Source organism: Trifolium pratense, linkage group LG3 (assembly GCF_020283565.1).
Source record: "Trifolium pratense cultivar HEN17-A07 linkage group LG3, ARS_RC_1.1, whole genome shotgun sequence".
NCBI classification, from domain to species: Eukaryota; Viridiplantae; Streptophyta; class Magnoliopsida; order Fabales; family Fabaceae; genus Trifolium; species Trifolium pratense.
This window is the reverse complement of record NC_060061.1, coordinates 14,782,447-14,807,574: the sequence shown is the minus strand read 5'-3', so window position 1 is coordinate 14,807,574 and position 25,128 is coordinate 14,782,447. Positions and strand designations below refer to the sequence as shown.

Sequence of the window (25,128 nt, the reverse complement as noted above, 5' to 3'; positions counted from 1 at the left end):
AAATGGAAATTCAGAGGGTAGAAAAGAAATGAGGGGGGTCGGGAGAGAAACCTGTTAAGATTGGATATCATTCTCATGCATTGGCATAAAGTCACATTACCTTTTTTTAGCAAGGGTTAAATAGTATTTATCCCCGTTAGCGAATTTCGGTTTACCTTTCTATAATATTTTTTTTTGCAAATTTAACTCTGTAATGTGAAGATTTCCTTTTAGTCCCTTAATTATATCTACGAGCTAACTATTATATGACGGTAAACCGAAATTTGTTAACATTACTCGGGTAAACACTATTTGACCTTTTAAGTAATGATCCTTATCAGAAAGAACTTATTTTTGTTACAGATGAATATTATTCTCAAGAGTCTTCAATTTGAATTTGAATTTTGAGTTGTTAATGTGCATGGTCCAGAAATTACTGAACCTGTTTTGATGTTTCAGGTTAAAACTGCATGTGATTAACATATTTTGCAACTTACAAATCACTGTCTTCTTATTGGCAGACAAAAAATCCAATTATCAACAATAATTTTGCATTGAGATTGATATGAACATGATACTGTACAGTGTTTGTTTGCTTCTGATATGAATCATTGTAAGTCACTGTTTAACCAACTTGCTAGTACTATTTGAAAGCATGAAATGACTCTTAACTCTTGTTACTGTATCTAATTTTGTTGAATTCTATTTATTGATTATCTATCTTGTCACACTGATAACAATGAGTTTATCAAGTTATAACCATCAATTTTTCCACTCAGGATCAACATGACATGATTTATGTTGGAACATCTAATCTAATCATGATTTATAGTTAGTTACTTTTATGGTTTTAGTGCTTGCATAGCTGCACTTCTAATTAAAGCAAATGTGACTTTATTTTGGTCAGTATTTCAGAAAAGAAAAGAAAAAGTTTATATCAAATACATGCATAATAAAAATCAAATGTGTGACTATTTAGTCAGCTTTTCATAGCTGAAAAGTCTTAATTACTTTAATTGGACTTATGGTGCAACAAGTTTTTGTAACGGAGGATATCTGGAAGAGTAACGGTGCAACACGTTAGAAACTTAAAGCACTTATTTGTTACCTAAGACTTAAATGACCTAACTGTTACAAACGTGAAACTTAAAGGACTCTTGGATGTTTATGGCCTTTATAGGTATAGAGTATGATTTTGCAACAAAAGAAAAGAAGCACTTCAGCAGTGCCTGTTGAAATTTCACACAAGAAACTTATGATTAGACTTGGTCACAAATTACATGTTATTTGAATTTCATAGAATTCTCAATAAAAAAAGAATTAAACTAAGAGAAGCTCAAATGCTATCCAAAAGTAGAAAAGGAATGAAATATGACCCCAAAATGAACAAAAAGTCCAAACAACAAATTAATTTGAGAGGTATCAGTTCTTAAGCAATTGAGAATTTGATGTTTTTCATGATATTGAGTTTCTCCACCTTCTAGTTGTTTTTTTGTTTGGTTCTTCTGAAGTTGGAATCATGTCATGATTTTCCACATTTGTCATTTTTGTGAGTTTGCTCAGTTTCTTCCACCCACTAGTCCAAGCTGATGTGTGTTTTTGCTTCATAAGCTTATCAAAATTCTTCTGCAGATTTTCCATATCATGTTGAAGCTCCAAATACTTTGTTTTCACGCTCTCGAGTTCAAACTTTAGCGTGTTAATGTCTTTTTTAGCTGTTGTCCATCCTTCTTGGAAGGATTGTGGCGTCCCTTCTAGAAGTGTTTTCCTGTTTGTTACCATTGGTTGGTACTGAGATTCAAGTCCGCCGCCTTTTAGAGAACTGTTGGCTAGTGCATTGCTTATCTTTACTTGTTCAGAGAATAGAACTTGCACTACTACTCTTAGTGGTAGCCTTTCGTTTTGAGCGGCGTGCATGCAGGCGTCAATCGAGAGTTTTTGACAATCCATTACGCGGCAAAGCCGTTTCCTTTCGTGCTCAGTTAGTGTTGGATGTGCCTGTTAATTTGTTTCACAGATCATCATAATTCATGAGTTAAGAAATATAAAAGATATGAAGCACGGACACAAACTCAGACACCGATAATAATTTGAGAAAATGACATAATTCAGTGTAATCATAAATGTCGGTGTCGTGTTGGTGTCCGACACCGGACACGCCTAATCTGAGAAGTGTCCGTGCTTTATGAGAAACTCTAGCTGATCATCATAATTGAAAATCACTGAGAAATATGAAAGATTGTACCACTTTATTCTTTTGAACAATGATTAATTACCTTGAGATATGAATCAATTGCTCGGTATAGTCCATCATCAGAAACTCTTGCTGATTCAGGTAAAGCTTCTGCAAGAACCTGAAACTTTGTCAATGAAAGGTTTCTATCTCTAGATACCTCTGTAAGATAACTGTCCACAAGCCTTGCCACTCTTGCCTTAGCATTCAAGTTACTTCCCGCATGCTTGTGCTCAGAAAAGGATTGTCTACTTGGACTATAACCTTCAGTTTGTTCTTGAACAAGAAAATGCTCCAACAACCTCTGAACAAGATCCACATCATAGATAGTCTCGCTTTTCTCATAGCAAGGAATTAAAAGATCGGAAAGTGTCGCTTGCTCAAATTGCATTCCAACCCTTTTCTCTAAATCAGTAATCAATGCTGGTGCAACCTGTTAGAGATAGTTTTGAGATTTGTTAGAATTAGTTGAATATTGTTTAAGTTAGTTATGATGATTACTATCTCTAACACAACCTACCTTTAACATGTTGGCCATTCTCAGAAGCCTGAGAAGGAAGCTACATGAGACACAGTCTTTCTGCGGCGGAATTATGCTGATGAGACTCTCGATAACCATCCTCTGATCCTTAGTTTGAAGACTTGAAGTTTCATCTCTAGTTCCACCAGCAACTATCAAATGAAGTCCACCTTTCCAGCTACCACTGTCGCCGCCACTGCTAAAACTACTACTACTGTTGCTTGTTTCCTCTCCTTGGATTGCAGTGTCGTTTGCCGCCAATCCTGGTAGCCATTTAGTTGCATAATGCATTATTCCAGCGCCGATCAGTTCGAATCGCATACCTTTTACCTTAATAGCAGTAATGACTCTAACAAAGTGATCAATCCTAAGGATTGAAACATCTTCAAACCACCAATCAGGAGGAACATGTTGGTTCCTACTCGGGCTCGAGTCTTTCATTTCGTTCCATTTCGGGCTTGAACCTTTCGGTGCTCGTCCTGTATACGACCACCTTATTCCTTTTGGATTAGCACAAGCTTTCCAAGCTATAGACTCACTGCATCTTCGGACAATTTGAAGATTTTCTGCCCATGGAGACAACTTCTCGGAGCTTTTCAACACTACTATAGAGTCTCTCCATGAAGACAAAACAACATAGCTAAGAAAAGCTTCAGTCTTGAATATCAGATTTCCTTCTTCTAGATCCTCGGTCATTTCAAGATACTCGGCAGCACATCTTAGGCCAGAAATGTTGCTTGCTGTCAAATCAATAGCAACTCCATAGCAGAATTTGGCTGCAAGTTCAAAAGCCTCAGCCCCTCCAGGGAGATCATCCATAGCTATCTTGCTCAAGTCGTGATTGCGAGAATCATATAGGATTCTGTTCAGCTTTCCACTTCTAGATAGTAAAGGATACTTTCACAAGAAAAAAGGAAGAAAAGTTCATCAAATTCAACACAACATAGTTCAAACACAGTACAAAGTCAGTAGTATTTTTTTGTCTTAATTCTTAACCCTCCGGTTTCCAGGGGAAAATGGCTCGGTTAATCTAGAGTTCGATCGGGAGGTAAGTAAAATATAGCCAATTATATTGTTTCAATCAGGATTCGAACTCAGATTCTCCTGAACGATTCCGTCAGTAATATATCTTGTCCTTTGGAGAAAAGAGAAAATAACTTTCTATTGGAAAGAAAAAAATTTACTTGAAAGAACAAAAGAAAAGATAGCTACCTTGTGCAAGTGGAAGTTGGCTTCTGCAATTTGGACTTGAAGATCACTTGGAATATCAGATGAAACAAACCTGCATATCAAAGAGAGGAAATGTTTAAGCAACTTTATTACATATTAAAATGGATAAATCAACAGTACTTCAAAAAAAATATTATGATAAATTCAGAAGTTTTAACAATTATTTTCTGCATTAAATTGAATTGAACATTACCAAGAGTTCTCTCTTTGATAAAAGCCTTCAATCTTAACACCATGTTTGGTTGAGGTGAGAACTCCACCTCCATATTCTCTTCCAGCTGCTGTTTCACTTTCTGATTCCCACATACTGAAAAAACAAACCAAATTCACAGTAATGTGCTGTGTATATTATTAAGCTAAATATAGCAACAAAATGGTAGGAGCCCACACTTGGTGTTTGGACTTATCTCAAAATTGTCACTTTCTTTCTTTATATCTTTCTTCAAATAGCATTTGAAAGAAATATCACTCTCACAAGTTGTGTCAAAAAATAGACATACTTAGCAGTGTTTGTTGATATTGATATATCATTTGAGTTTCTTTTAGCTTTTTGGAATGTGTAGTACCAAACATGTCTCTTCCTTTTCAGATTAGTGTTTTTTCTATTATTCTTTCATATAATCATGTATTATTGAATTCTGAAAACATTCTTTTTGATTATCAGTGATGACCAAAGGCACATTCATAACATGACTTTGGTTTTCTACTGCATGAAACAAACTCATAGTTTCAAATCATTGAATTACCAATTAACTTATTAACAAGTTACCATCCATATATAGCATTAAATATATAAAGAAGAGCAAACAAAAAGGTAGATATGGGATTGTAGAGCATGTGTTATCTTCTGACAAAAAACTTGCTACAACCCATTTTGTGGTCTACATGTATTGAATGCATGATATAATTGAGTTACATCCAACTATCTTGGGGTCCCCTTAGTAATTAAAACATGTCTAGCTAGAGAGGAAGGCCCCGGTACTACAAAACAATACGAATTTGGATTTCCTTCGGTCGGCAATCGATGCATACAAGCAATCACTACGAGTATAGTAGCTGGATTGAGATTAGACGGTACAGATTTTAACATAAATTTATTTAATTTTTTAAAAAATAAAATACCAAACTTAAAATTTAGACTATCTGATTTCAATCTAACGACTACTGACTTTGTAACTCCGTAAATGCGTGGATTTGTCGACTGAAACAAATCCCCTACATAACATATGAAAGATATTTTATTTTTCATAATAGACACAAATATGTTTCTAATCAATTTGGAGAAAACATGTCAATGTTTCAAAACTATTCAACTAGTGAATTGAAAATTAAGAAAATAAAATTCCATTTTCAAAGATATTTAAAGAAAGCATAATAAATCTTTTAAATTTCCAACTTCACCATCAAGACCATCACTAGGAATTAGCACTTCACCAAAACAACACATTTAATCTATAATCATCAAACAAGATTCACCACATATATAATCATCAATATATATCATCACACATAACACAATGAATTTCATATTAAGCACCAACTTAGGAGGTCTCTTAAGTGAACCATATGTACATATTCAACAAGGGAATAATAGTGGGTTTATGCCCTCCCTATTACCAAAAAAAAAAAAAAACAAGGGAATAATAGTGAGTGAGTGTGAGTATACTTGAGAAACAAGGTTTAGTGACTCAAATGAATGGACTAAAAGCTAGATTTCATACATTGATTTACTTACTTGGAGATGCTTTTGATGCTTGAGGTGGAGGAATGATCAAACTCTAATCTTCAGTTCCATGAGCTACAAAATGGAAGAGAAAAATTCATCTCTTACATGTGCCAAAACAAACCACAAAAATCATGATCATGAAAATATGAAGTTCTTGACAAGATATTACTTCTTCATAGAAAGCATATTGAAGGTGTAGATGAAGGATTGAGGATGATCCTTTATATGCAAGAGCTAAAATGAGCTGGAATTTTGTGTGTATGTGTGTGTGTGTGTGTGTGTGTGAGAGAGAGAGAGAGAGAGAGAGAGAGAGAGAGAGATGATTTTTTTGAGGTTTGGTGTGAGATGTGGTGACTTGGGGAAGATTTAGAAATCATAAAATGGTAACTCTCACACTATAATAAGGCTGAATCAAGACTTCTAGAGAGAATTGGAGTGAAAAAATAATAATATATCAATGTTTGGGTAATGGGTTAAACTTACTGTTATCGAACCGTGTAAGCGAAAATTAGAAAAAATTGTCCAAAAAATCGACAGAGAATAGAAAATTAATAAAGGCATGTAAAGTGACAATATTTTTTAAATAATTTTTTTTAAAAAAATGTGACACTCTTTATGAGATGGTGCGAGTATTCACACCGATATGAGGGTGTCACATTTTAAAAAAAAAATTGTGAATCTCTAACATGTAAGGATGGAGACTATATTCAGCTCATATGTTATGAGTGATAAGTCCCACTCATTTGAATCTTCTATTTTGGTGCTTGCACTGCATTAATTAGTTTGAGTTTCATTAAAATGGATAATGATTCACGCAACTAAGATAATTATGATATCTTAAAAAAAAAGAAACAAATGTAACTAACAACTTTAAAGATTATGCCAATTTTAATTGTACATGTAAACACTTGAATTAAAATAGTAGGGATGTTATGATAACATAACATTATTGTGAATCTGTCATGTGTGATTAAGGCAATAAAGTTTTTTGATTAGATATGAAACAAACACTTTCTCAAAAATAAAATAAAAGAGAGAATGATATAAAACGACCAGCAACATCATGCATGACTGATTCCTAACAGCAATGAGGATAAGAATGGTAGGGTCTCTCCTCCTTCACAAGTGTTGCGGGTATGGTGTGTATGGGAAGAACAACCTATTATATCCATCAATTTGTTCGTATTTGTAAGATTTTTTTTTTTTTGTCTATGCAAGCATCTCAGGCAGATAGTAGAGACATCGCACATGTAGGGATATGAACCATTAAATATTAATCAAACGATTCATATTAATAAAGTTAAAAAATCATTTTAAACCAGACGATGTTAAATTAAAACTGTGTGAAAGCAGTGTTAAAATTTACGGCATAAAATCTGCGTCCCAAAAAAAGTACTAGCAGCTTGTTTTCTTTTGCGTGGTAGGCTAGGGTCCATGGAACGTGCATATGGATGTTGGATGTCGGTGATTGGGCAAACATGGTACATTGATCCCTTCATTTCACTTCACTACAAACCTGCAAAACTTGGATGCAATTCATTTCTTATTACTATCTCCCATCCCATCTATACATAATATGCATTGCATGCACTCTGTATATGAGTTGGGGTGGTGGGATTTGAACCATGTTTGCTTGCAGTTGCAGCACCAATAATCATTCTAATCCCATTCCCACTACTCAATTATTCGGCCCCACCTTTCTTGCTTTCTTAAAATATATTAAGATAATTGACTTAGTGGTGATTGACGGTGAATTTAGTAGGAATGATCAGTGTTCGATCTCCGTAACTGCGATCGAGAGGGGCTGAAATGATTAATGAATTTTTCATACGACAAATTTTTTATGAACATCAACCGTGGTATCAACTTCCGCAATAAAAAAAAAAAAAAAACCATCACATGATATATGGAGTTGGATTTAATATAGTTACTAGAGCAAATGAGTCAGACTAGCCCGGTCCAAATATTATTGGATCACATATTAACGAGCCCGTCCCAAATCATATGGGCCATGTGGGCTAATGGTTAGTCCGGCCCATTTTATTTTATTTTTTTATCCATTTATTTAATATTTTTAGATGTTTTCTCTCTCGACCCCGTGATTCTTTTATACCCCCCAATATTCCAATTTTGCCCTTACAGAAAAATTCGGTTCGCAGAAATCGAATTTTTTCTAGTACAAATTCAGAGTAAATTTCGATTTTTAGAAACGAAATTTATTTTTAAGGCAAAAAAAAAACTTTGGTTTCTACAAACCGAAGTTTTTTCAAGATAAAATTGGAAATTCAGGGGGTATAAAAGAAACACAGGGGGTCGGGAGAGAAAACATCATATTTTTATATCACTTTGATGTATTAGTCCAGCTCGGCCCATTTTTTTATATGGGCTATAAGGTCTTGACCCAAAAAGGCCCGATTGCATTTGGACCAAGGGCAAAAATGGAAAAACAGGGGGTGAGTGAGAAAGTGGGTAGGTGGGATGAGAAATTTTCCAAGATGATGGACTGGCGAGTTCAAATCTCTTATATCTACATGCATGCAAACCAAATTGCTAATTGGATTGCAAACTATGCTCTCTCTATTCCTACGAATTCCATTCTTCTTAATTAGTCACCCACCTTCGCGCTGTGTGAACCTTATCTGGTAGGATGTTGCCAATATTTACTTTAATCATTGTATTCATTTGTAATTTGGTTTAACAACCTCCCTATTACTCCCTTCGTCCCAAAACATAAGAACTCATTGATCATTGCACGTACTTCAATATATGATTTTGATTACGAATATCTTTAATTGTCTATTAGTAAAAGTTATAAAAGTTTGATATTTTAAAAATATTCATCGAAACAAATCAAACAAAATCTTATATGATAATATTTATATTTATATACTTTTAGAAAAATACGATCAATACAAAATATATAAATAGTGTATTTAGTCAAAATATGTTTTATAAAATGAGACGGAGGGAATATTATAGGAAAAAAAAATGCAAAATTGCACTTGGCTGAGAATTAATTGCATTGGATATTCGTCAATGATTGATTGCCATTTGTTGTGGCACAAACATTCATTCCCCTTCCGCAAGCACCAAAATGATTAATTATCTCACCAGCTTTTTGGCTTCACAAGATCTCAAATCTGTCTTAAAAAAATACAAGGATGTTTAGCCATACCATACCACAAGAAGTCAATAATAGTATATTTTATACTTTTTAATTGTATAGTACATACTCAATCCCTTTCATAAGCTACTATAGCTTATAATTATATATTGGAAAATTCTAAAATTTGTATAGTCAAATCATCAAAAGTTTTAAAAGTTGAAGCTTCTTGAATTGAATCTTTCTTATTGTATTACACTATTACTTGCAACATTTTACAGAAATTTTACATTGAAGACTCAATTGCTTATTGTATACTACAATTTAGTTACAAACTTTTAACTTTTGGCCTATTGCTTAGTGCAACACTTGAGATGATTCAAATTCATATTTTCACTTTGTTAAGCACAGATTTTCCATAAAGCTGGTTGCTTCGTTGAAGTTCAATGTAATCTTTGTGTTTCATCCCAACATATGCTGCTGGATTGCTTTCATTGTCTAGCAACTCTGAAGCTGGTTCAACAATAGTATCCAAGGATGGCGCGATAACCGTTGCCAACGACATTCTTGTAGCTCCATTGCTCACAGCTGCTCTATGTACTACACTTTTGTAACTGCCATTGCTCATAATCTATTGCAAAACCAAAAGGGTTAAACATCATTAAAGAATCTAACACAAACACAGACGAAGTACTGACACGTCGACACTCATAATAGTTTAAAAAAATGTTATAGTTCAAAGTAACTAACTACATCTACAAGTGTCAGTGACGTGTTGGTGTCAGACACGCCTTCAATCAGAAATGTTTGTGTTAATGGATAAGTAAAAAGGGTTTGTTTTGTACCTCAAGATGATCAGAGACAAGGACCAAGAAACAGTTTGAAGTGGAACTGACATTGATCCACTTGCCATTGTGAAGAACTTGAAGGCCACTAACTCCATTCTGGATGAGGAGGTTCAAGAGGCCATGATCAGAATGTGGGGGCATTCCCATTGCAAGCTCAGGTTGAGGACAAGGAGGATAAAGATTTGCTGCTAACATTTGTAAACCAGAAGCTAGATTCATTGTTCTGTCTATATAGTTGGCTTCCAATCCCAAGCTTTCTGATATTCCTTTCAGTAGTTCCCTTCCTAATTTCCATGTTCTTTCGCTGTACTCTGCAGATGTTTCCCTACAAAGACAATGAAAAAAAGGATTAATTTAAAACACAAAATACCATGTCCTAATGGTTAGTTTTTGTATGTCTTAGAATTAAGAGTTGGGTCTAACTAAACCCTATAAAACCGGCTTGAAAGGTGAGGATTGTCCTCACTTATAAACATATATTTAGGCCATTTCGCAACCGATGTAAGACTTCTTAACACACCTCTCGTGACCAGCACTGTTGGACTTGGGGTGCAGATATAAATGGTGGATGACCTGATCAGAAACCTGATAACAGGCGGTCCAACGGATTGTGGAGGAGACTTTGATATCATCTTAGAATTGGGAGTTGGGCCTATCTCCACCCCACAAAACCAGTAAACGCAAACAGAAAACACACATAATTTGATCACAAAGTTCGGTCAATTGTGTCTATGACAGTAACAGCCCGACCCACCAACTTAGGTGGTTTCATGGTACAACTACATGGTTCGATTCTCACGGAAGACAAAAACTCCACTAGAGAGGGGAGAAGATCGTGAGGTGGCAGTGTCGGGATCGGCTAAGATGGACCCTGGAATGTTACAATGACTGCAGAGCAACTATAGTACCTTTATATTATTCAAGCTTAAGATTACAAAGTACAACTCGTGTTTAAATACTACGGTCCAATTTACAAGATTATCTCTAAAGTCCGAGCAACCTTGCCACTCATCAGTATTTAGAATTAAATACCATCTTAAAATTTAAGTTTTAACCTAACTAAAATTAAAAACTAATAGGTGATTATTATCTTACAGACTATAGTAAATGATCATTTAGAGTTAAAAGAAGAAAAAAAATAACAGATTAGAGAGAATAAGCTAAAACCTGAAGCCAGAAGGTTTATCAGGTGAGTGAAATTGAGGATGAACAATAATTTTAATGAAATCTCTCCAAAACAAGTTTTTATCCCCTGAAACATTGAAGCTAGTACCATACTTTATTGAATCAGCCACTACTTCCTTACCTGCATACTCTTGTTTTTCTTCCTCTCTAAGATTAAAGAAAGCAAAAACTTGGTCAACCATTTTCTCCATGACACTCTTTGGAACAAAGTGATTTATCAACATGAAGAATCCCCACTCCTCACAAGCCTTGCCTATGTCATGAACAGTTTTGGTCCGTTGATCATGATTACCATTGACAAGGAGAGAATAATCAATGACTGGGATTGGATCATTGACTTCATCTGGATCTGTCACTATTTCATTTTCATTATCAAATGTGTATGAGGAAGGAATAGAGTTGTTGAAATCTGGTGATTCTGAGAGTGTTTTCACACTTGTGAAATTTGTAGTTTCATTTTTGGATTTTTGAGTAACTGCAAGAGGAAGTGTTGAAGCCATTTTTAGAGTGATAGATAATGAAAAGAGAAGCTACAAGACATGAATATTAATAGTGTAGTTGACTTAGGAGTGTCTTTTTTTGTGTTCTCTTCTTTCTTACTCGGTTAATGGTTATCTGAAACGTGTCTATCAATCAACCTAATCATTGTTCATCTGTTCATTTTGTTTGTAGCTCGTAATGATCAAGTCACAATTTTTAATATTAGAACAGAACATACTACAAAATTTTGCAAATGGATTTTGTCATTTTAGCCTCATTGAATATGTTGTCTTCTGTCTTTTTGACTATGTAATGTTAGTGAATTTTAGTTTATTTGTCTCACCAAGCATTTCACATCATCATTTATGAGGAATCTTCTATGAGGGGGCTAAAATGACGAAATCTTAACATTACAAGGATAATAAAAAGAAGGCTTAAATGCAGTTCCCCCCCTGTTTTGATTAAATCGGAATTTTACCCCCCTGTTTTAAAACGCGGACTTTTACCCCCCTGTTTTATAATTTTTTGGATTTTGCCCCCCCTAAAATTATGTTTTCGAGTCACAACTTCAAAGCTTCGCACACAACTCAATTTGAATCAATAATTCACCAAAAATATACCGAAATGACCGTAATCGAGTTACCTTTCCACAGAATCAAACCCCACTAAATTTGGAGTTACAAAAAGAGACTAATTACCGTTTTAGTGAAGTTATGTCCCCCAAAATTCTGCACAAAATCTGCTTTCGAGTCACAACTTCAAAGCCTCGCACACAACTCAATTTGGATCAATAATTCACCAAACGGATACTGAAATGACCATAACCGAGTTAGCTTTCCACAGAATCAAACCCCACTAAATTTAGAGTTACAAAGAGAGATTAATTACCGTTTTAGTGAAGGTCTGTCCAATTACTAATTTTGCAGAAATCTACTTATGACCTTCAAATTCAACATCGTCTACCAAACACATCGTAACTCCAAATTTGACAAAATTTAAATGACAACAAGGGTAATTTCGTTAGCTTTCCGGACATGTAAATAATATTGAAAAATGAGCTACAGGGTGAGAGACATGACAAAAATACCAGTAGTAGTTCCATACAATAATTGATTTGGACAGACCTTCACTAAAATGATAATTAATCTCTCTCTGTAACTCCAAATTTAGTGGAGTTTGATTCTGTGGAAAACTAACTCTATTTCGGTCATTTTGGTACCAGTTTGGTGAATTATGGATCCAAATGGAATTCTGTGTGAAGTTTTGAAGTTGTGACTCGAAAGCAGATTTTGTGCAGAATTTTGGGGGACATGCCTTCACTAAAACGGTAATTAATCTATCTTTGTAACTCCAAATTTAGTGAGGTTTGATTCTGTGGAAAGATAATTTGATTACTGTCATTTCGGTATATTTTTGGTGAATTATTGATCCAAATTGAGTTGTGTGCGACGCTTTGAAGTTGTGACTCGAAAGCAGAATTTTACGGGGGGCAAAATCCAAAAAAATATAAAACAGGGGGGTAAAAATCCGCGTTTTAAAACAAGGGTGGTAAAATTCCAATTTAATCAAAACAGGGGGATAAAACTGCATTTAAGCCTAAAAAGAATAATATTACTGGGAATAAACCAAAATTCGCTAATATTAATAAATACTATTTTACCCTTTTCTCTTTTGTCTATCATATAAAAGTGCAAATAACATACTAAGTGATTAATATGTTTAGATAAGAATCCCCTCAAACCATGTAAGGTTCACTTGCATTTAATTCATCAATGAGCATCCATACATCACTTAATAAAAACAAGGGTCATGCCGTCCCCGACACTAATTAAGGATATCAAAAAGGGTAATTTTTATATCGAAAGAAGCATTCTTTATATTTTAAAAAAGTAGATTACACAAGTTTCAATGTTTTTATACTTTATTTAGCTCCTTAACTAGTGCCCCAATGACACTAGCATTTTCCTAAAAAACAAAAATCTACATGCATTTTGATGGTTATGTGGCCATGGCACCTGAACAAAACTTAACAAGAACAATCATCTTCAATTTGTTTGTATATGTCCTTTTTCTTTGCTATTATACACATTATCATAACATTGTCTTATTCAATTCACAAATATATAAAACTCTCAAACTCTCATCATCTTATTGAGAGTTAATTAACAATAAATATACATTTGCAGTAAGCAAGAGCACAATCAAAAGCTTCTCACTGGAGGATTTATCTTCTTCTGACTGCTGCTATACAATGATAGTAGATGTTTTCCATTGAAGGATCTTGACCTCTTCATTGAACAAGGAGCACTATGCACATTTACCATATTTCCATTTCCACCAACCCTCTTTGAAGCAACTTGTTCATTGACTTCCCCTACATGTTCCCTATTAGGATTAGAATTCCCTTGAGATTCCACTGATAGAAAATTGGATAGAGCAAGATTGATCTTAGCAGCAGAAGAAGAATCAAGAGAAACTGATCTTCTTGGCTGCTGCATATTTACCATCTCTAAACCTGAACTCTCATCTTCCTCAACATCTTCCTCTTCTTCTTCTTCTTCTTCTTCACCGTTTCTCAACTGATTAACAACGCTATCTTCCACTCCATTTCCATTTTCCATATGAGAACTTTCCACAAAAAGATTAGGATCCATAGATGGAATTCTTAAAGGATCAACAACAATAGGAGCTCTACACATAGGACAATTAGTGTGTGATCTAAGCCAAGTATCAATACAAGGTAAATGAAAAGCATGATTACACTTAGGCAAAAGTCTAAGATTTTCATCTTCTTCAAACTCACTCAAACAAACAGAACAATCTGACCCATCAATCAAGAATTCATCTTTCTTATATTTAACAACAGTGATTGCATTAATAATTGATTCATGAAGACCAAGAGTACGAATATACCATATTGGGTGATCCACAACAGAACCATCATCATGTTCTTCATCAACAACAAAACCATGTTCTGTTTGTTGTCTTGTTAATAAGGTTGTTCTTCTTGACCTGTTCCTATGAGAGAAAAACTTGACATAGAAAGCATAGCAGCATAAAACAAGGAAAAGAGCAGCTACAATAGAAAAACTTATGATCAAGTAAGTAGATGTTTTGTTTTTGTTGTGATCTTGAGGTGGTGGTGGTGGTGGTTGAAGGTTATAGCCTAAGCATTTTCCGATGCAAAAATCACAGTCTATGGTGGAACATTCCTCATGACAGTAAGATTCACAGCCAGGGATAGATGATACTAGTTTTCTGTGATGAAACCCCATATTAGATATGGGTTTTGATGAAGGGAAAGAGGAGAAGGAGAATAATCAAAACAACATGAAAGAGGAAGAGGAAGGGGGTAGGTATTGGATTGGATGAATACTTGCTTTGTTAGGTTGAAAGTTTGACTATGGGGACATGTGAATTTTTTTACTATTATACAATTAAAAATATTAATCGTCAAAGTTATGTATTGACATGCGTGCAATAGTCAACTGTGTCCCTTATTATGGAACAGAGAGAATTTTTATTGGACGATGAATAAGGTAATTGATATGTCATCCGATCTTATATATAAGTAATTTTTTGCTTTTTAAATTTATTTAATAATTAATTTATCTAATTTATAATAATGATTAGATACGTCAATTATTGCATCGATGCTGGCCGTTGGGGGATACGTGATTATTGCATGAATCTAAAAATTAAAAATTTGTTCGCACAAAACACAATTTGTGTGCAAATCAAATATTTTTTATATGTAATTACAAAAATTAATCAGGATGAGAAAAATCTCCCTCAGATCATCTCGGGTGTAAAAAAAGATAGACAATAAACTAGTATGAGATAATAATAGACTAAAAAACAAGTATATTTTCATCTTTGTTGGTCTGTGAAGACAAAACTATATTTTAATCTAAATTTGTGATGTTTTCAAAAATAGCCTAAATCTTAAACACACAGTATTGACTTTTAATGTTGCTTTTTTAGACATCATTTTCATGGCGGCTGATGTCGGTGTATTTGGGCTTATATTACTCCATACCAGACTAGCCCAGCCCACTATCAGACAAAAGACAATGACACAGAAGAAAAACCATCTAAAAAATAGCTAAAATTATGTGACAAAAGCAAATGTGCTGCAAATTCTTATAAATTTAAAATTTTAATTACAACAGTTAAGGCTCGTCAAAATAAAAATTGCAACGATTAAGGTACTATGAACAAAAATAAATAGTAGTGTATGTCTTCCAAGTTCAATGAACCTTTCTAGTATGTTCAATTTTTGAATGTTGTTGAATCTTTTTCCTTGTACCACAATTATTTTTCTTGTGGTTCCTTTAAGAAATCTCAAAAGCAAGCCATTGTTTCATCAGTTAACCTGCCTGCCAAGGCTTACATCCATTATACTTCCATCCCACGAATCAAAGATTACAATATATCTTTCCTAGCTCAAAACATGTTCAAACCAATTATGATGTTTTTCAAACACATAGTGATGCGTCAACATTAATAATAAATTTTCAAAATGACATAATTTAAATGTAATCATGTGACGGGTTTGTCGGGTTTGTGTTAGTGTTGATAATGTGTGTATGACACCAAAGGCCAACCCAAGGTTTTAAATTGTGGTCCGCATCCGCAATTGCGGCCGCAGTATTGCTGATGCGGTAGCCTTCGCATCCGCAACGCACCGCAATTGCGGTGTGATCATAATTCACGTGTATTGTCGCATCGTAACCAGACGTTTTTGACGATGTTTGTTCAAATTTTCTCACCAAAAAATAAATTTTATGAACTTCAAATCCTAATTTGTGTCAAATCTAATGAAAAATCTTACTTTTAACAATCTCTCAACCGTGTATTTAAGAGCATTCAAATTAGTGTTTATGGAAAAAACTAAGACTATACAATGGTAGATAAATAGTGTAGTTACATAGTAGTTTCATTTTATATAGCTTGCGAAATTTCAAAATGATTTCACGCCGCAACAGCCTCATAGCGCGTTGAAGCAACCGCAATGGCCGCATTCGCAACAACCGCAACCATTACCGCATTGGCGACCGCAACCGCAATTTAAAACTTTGGGCCGACCCAAAGATAAAGCTAATAAAGCCCTTGTTTTAAGCCTTTAACATATAATTTATATTTTTATTAATCAAAAAGGCCCTGCATAATAAAATTTGTTTTAGGCCGGTCTGCCGACATCGAAATATGCCTAATTGGATGAGTGTAGGTTGTTCGTGGTATTTTGGTTACACATTCTAGAAAGCAACAAATCAAGATAACCAAAGAAAAAGCCTAATTTCAAGTTTCAACCAGCAACATAATTGGTGAGAAGGAAGAAAGAAATTTCACAAGCATTGCCTTCAAGACCAAACGTTTAACTTTCTTACATGGAAAACACACAACTCATGACATATCAAACACTTAGCGTACGTTTCCTTTTTTAGGTCTTAACTTTACTTGGAGTAACCAAATTCATTTTTCCCACACTTTCTGTTACTTTTCTAAGCTTATTCAGTTATTTCTTTGGAAGTGTAACCAATCCCACACGTAACTCATAATGTAAATTTGAAGAATCTATATAGTTAAGTTGATTATTATAAATATTTAACTAGAAAGTACCTCTTTAAAAGTGTATATCATAATTTATCATTCCACAAATTGTGAAGAAATTGAAAGATTGAAACTCTATTCAATATGTCAACAAGAGGATCATGGATAACTTTGAAAATCAGAGGAGTTGTTGATGTAATTTGTGCTAGCAGATTCCAATCAAGCTATGGTGGAATCAAGAGGAACACTTCAATTGTGTCAACGGCTAGGATTGAAAGTAGTTATTGGATGCAACCTAGTATGCAATTCTTTAGCACCAAAAGAAAAATAAGCACTAATGCAAATAGGTAGCCTTAATTTAATTGCCATCTTCAAATAATCTCTAATCTAATTGTTGACTTTAAATGCTGAAATTGGTTTATAACATGTAATTCATCAGATTAAAGAATGATGAGGTTCAGCCTGAAGTCCCGGCTTCGAAAATTTCGGCCTTTTCTTCTTGGTATGAACTAACATCCCTTTACTAATTTAGTTGCATTAGTACTAATTTATATTAACCATACAAACAATTTGAGATACACAACCAGTTCTCTCCATTGATGTAAGAATATTTTGATCTTGTTGTTTGGAAAAACAACTTAATCGAACGTTTATCATATACTACCCTAAGTTATAACTAAGACACCGGCTCGTGATTAATTGCAAAAATTCACATAAATATAGAGGAATAGGATGATAGTGAATAACCGATGAATGGAAATTCTAAATTTATAATTATGTCTAGACGCATAGCGAAATTTCACACATTTGTTTTTCTTCTTTATTTTCTCGCATCCGCGCATAATCATGATGAACATGCAGGGTTAAATGGGTTTTGTGTTCTTTACTTTCTTTCATGCTACCTTTCTGGAGTCAATATTGGGGAAAATTTCAAAGAATAGAAGGTATATTGACTAATAAATTTCTTAATTTTTTCATATACTTTTCTATGAGAATTACATCTATTTGATACGTTGAGTTAAAATGTGAATTCAGGAGAGGCAGAGATTGTGATTGAAGGGGTTGAAAAAGTGGCAGAGGTAGTAGAAAAAGTGGCAAATGTAGCAGAAAAGATAAGTGAAGATGTAGCAGAGATGCTTCCTGAGGATGGTGAGCTAAAGAAAGTGGCATTGGTGGTAGAAACTGCATCAAAACAAGCTGCTCATGGTGCTCAAACAACAGAGGAATTCATACACAAGGTATAATCTTATCATTGTTATCAACATTTGCCACTAACTTTATTTTTTTTTTTGGTGTTAACCCTGTGGAAACCTGGTAATCCAGAGTTCAGGGTAAATAAAGGGTAAATAAAGTCTGACGAAGAAATGTTTGCACTAATAATCAAACTCGTATTTTCTAATTGACACGAATTTTAATTATGTAGCTTTACCAATTCTTAAAAGTATCTTACTAATTTTTTGCTCCAATTGGTTAATGAAACACACAGGTTGAAGAAGTCGTTAATGACATGGAGGACTTAGAATCATTCGTTGAACCTGTCATTGACAAGATTGTGAAGAAGAAAGAAACTTCAAAGGACTGATTCCAAAATAAAATTACCTTTGTATACATCATTGTTTGTTTGTATTATTCAACCATTATATATGTGAATATTAATTTATTTTTTTCAATTTCATAAGAAATATGGTTTTTGTCATGTACATAATGTACAAGAGTCTAAACGATAATAATCTACGGCAAAAGTCTAGTAAACTTAAACTCAATCAACAGAATCACATGTATTTTATATATAAGAGTCTCCGGACTAGGGGTGTACGCGGGCCGGATTGGGTTGAGTTTGGCCAAAACCAAAATCCGAACCACACAGGGTACTTTAGTTTGGGTCTAATAAAATAATCACTCAGTTATAACGTTGGGCCGGGTTGGGTAAATCCACTAAATTTCGGGTTGAATTGGGTAGTGGGTTACCCAAATTATTTTTCTATTTTTTTATATTAAATATCAAAATGTCGAATCATTATATTTTTTCATAAAAATAACTCAACCATTCTATTTTTTAAAAAAATAGTGTAACTTTTTTTCACTATTAAAAATAATCAATCATTTTTTTGTAAATCCACTAATTTACGGATTGAATAGTGTGTTATCCAAATGATTTTTTTTTTTTTACTTTTTTTTTAATATCAAATGACTAAACGATGAATAATGCGATTAATTATCATATTTGTTTATAAAACTTATTCAATCTTTTTATTTTCATAAAAAATATATAACTTATTTTCAATATAAAAATATTTAATAATCAGATGACAAAATTTTTAGTATTTTCGTAAAAATTATTTCAAAATACATAACACTTTTGGATTGAGTTTGGTTTTACCGAAAAACAATTTTTTTTATGGATTTTCCATTTTTGAAATTCATATTCACTCATTAACCCGACCCACTTTTTTGGGTTGGATTGAGTGAGTTTGACCGGATCGATCGGATTTGCTCAATCCATGTACACCCTACTTCGGACCATTCACATGTTCACGGTTAAAAGGTGAAATTCTAATGAGGCTACCGGAAAAAAAATCGACAATAAAAATAATATAAATAATAATTGCACAAAACGGTAACAGAATTTGAAAGAATAAGATGTATATATCATTCATTAAAATTAAAATCAAATAATAGTAAATAGATCATATTAAATAATGGAATGAATGAATCGTCTCACATAGATCCAAAAAGAGCAACAAAATAATAAATCACACGAATCCATATAAATTCGTGATTAAAAACAAAATAAATAAAATAAAAAACTCAGAGTAACTCTCTACATCATCAAAGCGGCAGCCAAAACCAAACCAGCGGCAGATCCAGCGAAAGTGAATCTGTTCAAAGCGGCGCCGTTTGGTGATGGTCCTTCAGATGGAGAAGAGATCGATGATGGAGTAACAGCAGCAGGAGAATCAGCAGCGACAGGAGAAGGAGATGGTGGAGAGTTGATGGCGGATGGTGAAGGAGAAGGACCGCTCTTCACAGGTACAGGAGGAGAAGCAACCGGTGCGGTGGCGGAGGGAGAAACTGCTGGTGATGGAGATTGAGAAGATTTTGGTGGAGTAGCGACGGGAGATTTGGTTGGTGATGATGATGGAGATTGAGCGATGGTGGAACTAACCAACAATGTAGCGACGAGCATGAATAGAACGGTGTAGGAAGCCATTGTAGAAAGAAGAATGAAAAGATAATGAAGTTTTGAGAAAGTTGTTGAAGCAGTTAGAAGAATTGGAAGAGAAGAATATTTGATAGTTTGGTGCAGAAAAGAGTTTAGGGTTGAAAGAGTATTTATAGAAACGTAACCGCGTGAAGTGAAGACGCGTTTCTCGGCTGGGTTGTTTTTTTCTTCTGTTTTTTTTATAATGTTGATCTTTTCTTTTTTGGTGTATAAAAGCTGTAAATATTCGTAATCCTTGAAAAATATTCGATATAAAAATATTATAAAACAAACCGACCAAAACAATCATGTAAATACACTCTATAAAAAAAACAAACAATAATATATTTGTTTTAAAATATTCTTAAAAAAGCAAACAATAATGTAAATAAAATATAACTATTATTTTATTTTATTTTTATAAGATATTGCTCTATTATTTGTCTACCTACTTTAATTTTTTTTTACATACATAGCATATAGTACCATGTTCATGAATAATGTTTTTGTTTTTTATAAAATAAAATTTTAACTAATAACATTTTTGCTTTTAGTTGATGTTTTTAATTATGTTTCTTCAAATTTTAAATTAAAATAAAAAACTAATTGCAGTTAGGTTATATGAATGAGCATATAGACTATAGACCCATCTCATTGGTCGGTTAATTTTCAAAGTTCGGTCAACTTTTGTCCAAGGGCGTCAGATTCTTGATGGTGTATCAATAACAAATGAAGTGGTTAATAAAGTTAAGATGTTACACTTCCACAATATTGTTTTGGTGGGTATTAACGTTAGGGGTCATGGTAAATAGTGTTTCGGCACACTTGTTAAGCATACCTAAAAAGGAAATAAAAAATAAAATTTATATTGAAAAGATAACTTTTTATACTTTTGAGGTATTGAATGCACGCATTTCGAGACAAAATTTTTATTTAACATGCTTAACTAGTGCCCCGGAGACACCGTTTAGCATTTTCCTAACGTTAATGCTTCTAGGATGAAAGAAGCGGCTTCATCTCTGAATTGTAAAGTGGGTGAATTACTATTAAGTACACGGGACTACGAATATGATCTGATTTAAGGAAACTTCACACATGGGAGTCGGTTATGACCGCCTTGAGAAAAAACTATATTACTGGAATGGTCTCGTGCTCCTCAAATTTGTCTTGTCCTTTCTTTCGATTTACTACCGGAAAAAATTCATTGGATAAAATGGGATAGGATAAATTGGGTGTAAAATAACTTTACCGTGCATATAAATTAAATTATAAAAATATTTAATTGAGCATTATTAGGAAAATGGGTGTGACGTTTTAAAACGGTTAGATATGTTTGATTAAAGAAGCTCTTTATGGTGAAGGGATTTGAACATGATATTGAGGGATGGTTCTCTGACAATCTTAGAAAAGTTGTAAGGGACGCGAAATTCTTTTTGGTTGGATCTGTGGATGATATCTGTGACCCGAATTAGACCCAAATTATGTATTAAGCGATTGCAATTTTGTAACTTTTGACTCAAAACCGACTGATATTCCGACCGATCAACCCTCAGGAATAAGGGGACATACATGCTCCCTTCGTCCCAAAATATAAGCAAAAATAGGTCTGATCCAAATTTTACACCAAATACATCAATTTTTATTGACCAATTTTTACTTATATTATGAGACGAAGGAGTATATCATTGAGTTAAACCCTTTAGTACATTATCCATCCATTATAGATATCAAAATTATTGTGTCAAATAACAATCCAAAGTCTTGATTTCAAAAGATGAAATGTCTAATGTATTTTTACCTGTACATTAATGAAGGATCACAAATTGTTAGTAAAAATGATTGTTGTTGTTTAGATTTAAGCAAAACAGTAGAATTCTTAAGATTTAATTAAAAATAAACATCGGTTATGATTTAAGCAAAGTTACTTTTTTTTAAAGTAATTTGTTAATGATTCAAGGTATTTGAATCTCTGATTATGGTGCTTGATTTTTTTTTTTCGGAATTAATGGATTAATATTTAATGTTTTTCGGTTGAACGCAGTTATAATAAAAATTGAATCATGATTACAATTTCTGAATTTCAAAACAATAATTGACAATGAAAATAATAAAAATAATAATTGCAAAAAATAACAGAAATTGAAAAGAATAAAATGTATAGCTCATTAAAATTAAAAATAAATACGGAGTAGATTACATAAAATAATGGAATGAATGAATCGTCACACAGATCGAAAAAGCAACAAAATAAATCACACGATCCATGTATATTCGTGATTAACAGTTAAAACCAAAATAAAAAAACTCAGTAACTCTCTACATCATCAAAGCCGCAGCAAAAACCAAAACAGCGGCAGATCCGGCGAAGGTAAATCTGTTCAAAGCAGCAGAGTTCTCATTTGGTGATGGTGCTTCAGATGGAGAAGAGATCGATGATGGAGTAACAGCAGCAGGAGTGGCGGCAGGAGAATCAGCGGCGACAGGAGAAGGAGATGGTGGAGAGTTGATGGCGGATGGTGAAGGAGTAGGAGCGCTTTTCACAGGGACGGGAGGAGAAGAAACCGGTGAGGTAGCGGAGGGAGAAACCGCTGGAGACTGTGAAGCCTTTGGTGGAGTAGCAACGGGAGATTTGGTCGGTGATGATGATGGAGATTGAGCGATGGTGGAACTCACCAACAATGTAGCGAAAAGCATCAACATAACGGTGTAGGAAGCCATAGTTGAAAGATTAAGAAGGAGATTGAAAAATTAGGGTTTATGAGAAGATTTGGAGTGTTTGTGACTTGGTGAAGAAAGATTAGGGTTGGGAGGGTATTTATAGAAGCGTAATCGCGTGATGACGCGTTTCTAGGATTAGTCGTTTTGAGCCGTTGATCTTTTTCAATTACTTGTCCACTACTTTATCTTATGTTTTTCAGGTGTAACAAAGAAACAAAATATTTTATTGATATTAAAAATAAATAAATTTGGTATTAAAAAAAATATCAACTTAAAAAGGGAAAAAAATTGAATAAAGAAAAGAAAAATATATTGATATAATATAATTAGGAAATATTTTTATCAAAAATATAATTAGGAAATATATACATATAATTAGGGATTGGATATTGAAAAAAGTTTTTGTATTTATCGTAAATATTAATTAAATTCTAAAAAAGTAATTATAAAAAATAATTAAAGTGAGAGAAAAGGAAAGAAAAAAAAAATACTATGGAGTACTAAGGTTGAGTTGGCGTGAAGAGGCAACAGCACGCGAGGGAGAGAAAAGGGAATGAATGTTGAAGTTCAAGCTGGCACAGCTGTCTTTGAATGATAAGAACCGTTGGATTGATGGTTGTTACTGTTTGTTTACTTATTAATTTAGGAAAAGTCGTAACGGTCGGAAAATGTATAGAAAGTGCTTTAAAATACTTTCCAAACGGGAGGCAGAGACTGAGTCGGTAGTCGGTACCAGCTTGCACCAAATGGAGAGCAAGCGACTACTTTTTCTTTTCGCTTATAAATAATAAATAAATAAATAAAGTTAACGTTGGTACGATAATTTTTTACACTTTTAAAATATTAAATGTACTTGTATAAAAAAAAAATATTAAATGTACTCTCTCAAAAAATGTATAAGTTTGTGGATGAAGTCACACCTCACCCCAAGTCCATGAAATGAGATGTGAGTGAATCTTCAAACCAGTAGTTACTTGAATAGTGAGTATTTACTGTTTGTTGTAATCTTGAGTGGGGTATGTAGTTGTGTAGGGTCATACAAATATTGGATAAGTTCTCTAAAGTTTCTTACACTTGTATACATACTAGGATTTCAAACCCATTGCATACTGAGAAAACCATTGTTAACAGTTGTTTGTAATATCACCAACAAATAGAATTTTTTTTATTGGTCAAGTAGCCTAGTGGCTAAAAAATTCCACCCTTAAGGTGGATTGGGGTATCCGGGGTTCAAATCCCGACCCCTGCATATATAATGCAATGTCCCTACCAATAGAGCTAAGCTCACGAGGACGCTACAAATAGAAATTAAACAATAATTTTGTGGTACATTTGATTGAGGGTTTGGTACAATATCTGCAATTTAAACACTTATCCCATCAATAAGATCCTTGCACCCCCCAATTTAACCAGTACAGTCTTTTAATCAAATTTAAAAAGTTGTGTTTATTAGTGTTTCCCAAATACATCTACATAATTAATACCTTTTGATACCAAATGAGCCACTAACTCAATTCTTTGAAAATTAGAACAGTCCCCCACTTTCAGAATTAACCAAAGCTTCATGTCAAGAAGAAGTATACTTATTTTGAGATGGTAAATATATTGGTTATGAGCTGGCCACTTGCCACGAAGTGTCTAAACATATTTTGTGTTTCATTTTTTTGTGCAGTGTGTTTTATGTCTGTTTTATTCTGGTTTGTTGGTGTGAGACTTTTCTAGATGATTGTAATTCTAATTTTTATGTTTGGTCATTGTTTGACAGAAATGTAGAGCCTATTAAGTGGTTGGAGAAGGCATATGCCTTATTTCTCAGTAGAATTTCTGAAATATGTAATGCTGCTTCAAGCCAGAAGGTATGAAATCATATTGGAAAAGTGAACAATCCCATACAGTTAAAAATTGAGCCAACTTTTATATGGCACTATTCTTCATGGTCTCTGCCACTTGTTTCCTCAACATTCTCTCAGTTCAATTTTGAGATTTCCAAATATCAATTAAGAATTATAAAGAATCTGCTACATTGGAAAATGATGGCATTAATCCATGGGACACCTCTACTCTGAATGACCTTTTGAAGAAGATAAATCCTTTAATTGCGAAATTTGACATGAGAAATTTCGATCCTGTTTTATCTATAGGAGTGGTAGCTTAGTTTGAACTTATCCTTGCACATTAGATAACTATGTTATTAGTTTGTTAGAGTTTTATGCTAATCTTAAATATAGGCAAGATGGTTACTTGACTCTTATCATCATGTACTATGTATAAATATACTAATTGAATATCAAATATAGTGACCAATAAAACATATATTTTCCTGTTCTTATATGGTATCAGTTTAGCCTTTG

At 33.6% G+C, this 25,128-nt stretch overlaps 6 protein-coding genes across 9 annotated transcripts; 1 reads left to right on the top strand and 5 right to left on the bottom strand.

The window, feature by feature from the left end:
* Window positions 1-1,186: 1,186 nt before the first annotated feature.
* On the bottom strand, window positions 1,187-6,547 carry LOC123912755 (root phototropism protein 3-like). Of its 4 annotated transcripts, none has more exons than XM_045963318.1 (7): window positions 5,858-6,547; window positions 5,698-5,760; window positions 4,156-4,269; window positions 3,945-4,014; window positions 2,733-3,629; window positions 2,256-2,645; window positions 1,187-1,977 (listed from the first exon to the last, which is right to left on the bottom strand). In XM_045963318.1, exons 3-7 carry the CDS (start codon window positions 4,266-4,268, stop codon window positions 1,435-1,437), a joined length of 2,013 nt encoding a protein of 670 aa, XP_045819274.1. In that variant the 5' UTR covers window position 4,269; window positions 5,698-5,760; window positions 5,858-6,547; the 3' UTR covers window positions 1,187-1,434. The 4 variants fall into 4 exon arrangements, with proteins under 4 accessions (XP_045819274.1, XP_045819271.1, XP_045819273.1 ...); XM_045963315.1 differs by having other exon boundaries at window positions 5,684-5,760; window positions 5,858-6,105; XM_045963317.1 differs by having other exon boundaries at window positions 5,684-6,438.
* A 2,473-nt stretch (window positions 6,548-9,020) lies between these two features.
* Window positions 9,021-11,543, bottom strand: LOC123912754 (2-oxoglutarate-dependent dioxygenase 19-like). Its single transcript, XM_045963314.1, has 3 exons — window positions 10,807-11,543; window positions 9,637-9,964; window positions 9,021-9,422 (listed from the first exon to the last, which is right to left on the bottom strand). Exons 1-3 carry the CDS (start codon window positions 11,322-11,324, stop codon window positions 9,177-9,179), a joined length of 1,092 nt encoding a protein of 363 aa, XP_045819270.1. The 5' UTR covers window positions 11,325-11,543; the 3' UTR covers window positions 9,021-9,176.
* A 1,787-nt stretch (window positions 11,544-13,330) lies between these two features.
* LOC123912753 (E3 ubiquitin-protein ligase RING1-like) lies at window positions 13,331-15,608 on the bottom strand. Its single transcript, XM_045963313.1, has one exon. It carries the CDS (start codon window positions 14,577-14,579, stop codon window positions 13,506-13,508), a length of 1,074 nt encoding a protein of 357 aa, XP_045819269.1. The 5' UTR covers window positions 14,580-15,608; the 3' UTR covers window positions 13,331-13,505.
* A 1,266-nt stretch (window positions 15,609-16,874) lies between these two features.
* On the top strand, window positions 16,875-18,527 carry LOC123912752. The gene is made up of 5 exons (XM_045963311.1): window positions 16,875-17,204; window positions 17,297-17,359; window positions 17,719-17,801; window positions 17,893-18,095; window positions 18,344-18,527. Exons 1-5 carry the CDS (start codon window positions 17,002-17,004, stop codon window positions 18,437-18,439), a joined length of 648 nt encoding a protein of 215 aa, XP_045819267.1. The 5' UTR covers window positions 16,875-17,001; the 3' UTR covers window positions 18,440-18,527.
* Window positions 18,528-19,483: 956 nt separating this feature from the next.
* LOC123912751 (classical arabinogalactan protein 5-like) lies at window positions 19,484-20,175 on the bottom strand. Its single transcript, XM_045963310.1, has one exon. The coding sequence runs from the start codon at window positions 20,066-20,068 to the stop codon at window positions 19,679-19,681; it is 390 nt and encodes a 129-aa protein (XP_045819266.1). The 5' UTR covers window positions 20,069-20,175; the 3' UTR covers window positions 19,484-19,678.
* A 2,023-nt stretch (window positions 20,176-22,198) lies between these two features.
* Window positions 22,199-22,868, bottom strand: LOC123912750 (classical arabinogalactan protein 5-like). Its single transcript, XM_045963309.1, has one exon. The coding sequence runs from the start codon at window positions 22,775-22,777 to the stop codon at window positions 22,376-22,378; it is 402 nt and encodes a 133-aa protein (XP_045819265.1). The 5' UTR covers window positions 22,778-22,868; the 3' UTR covers window positions 22,199-22,375.
* Window positions 22,869-25,128: the final 2,260 nt, after the last annotated feature.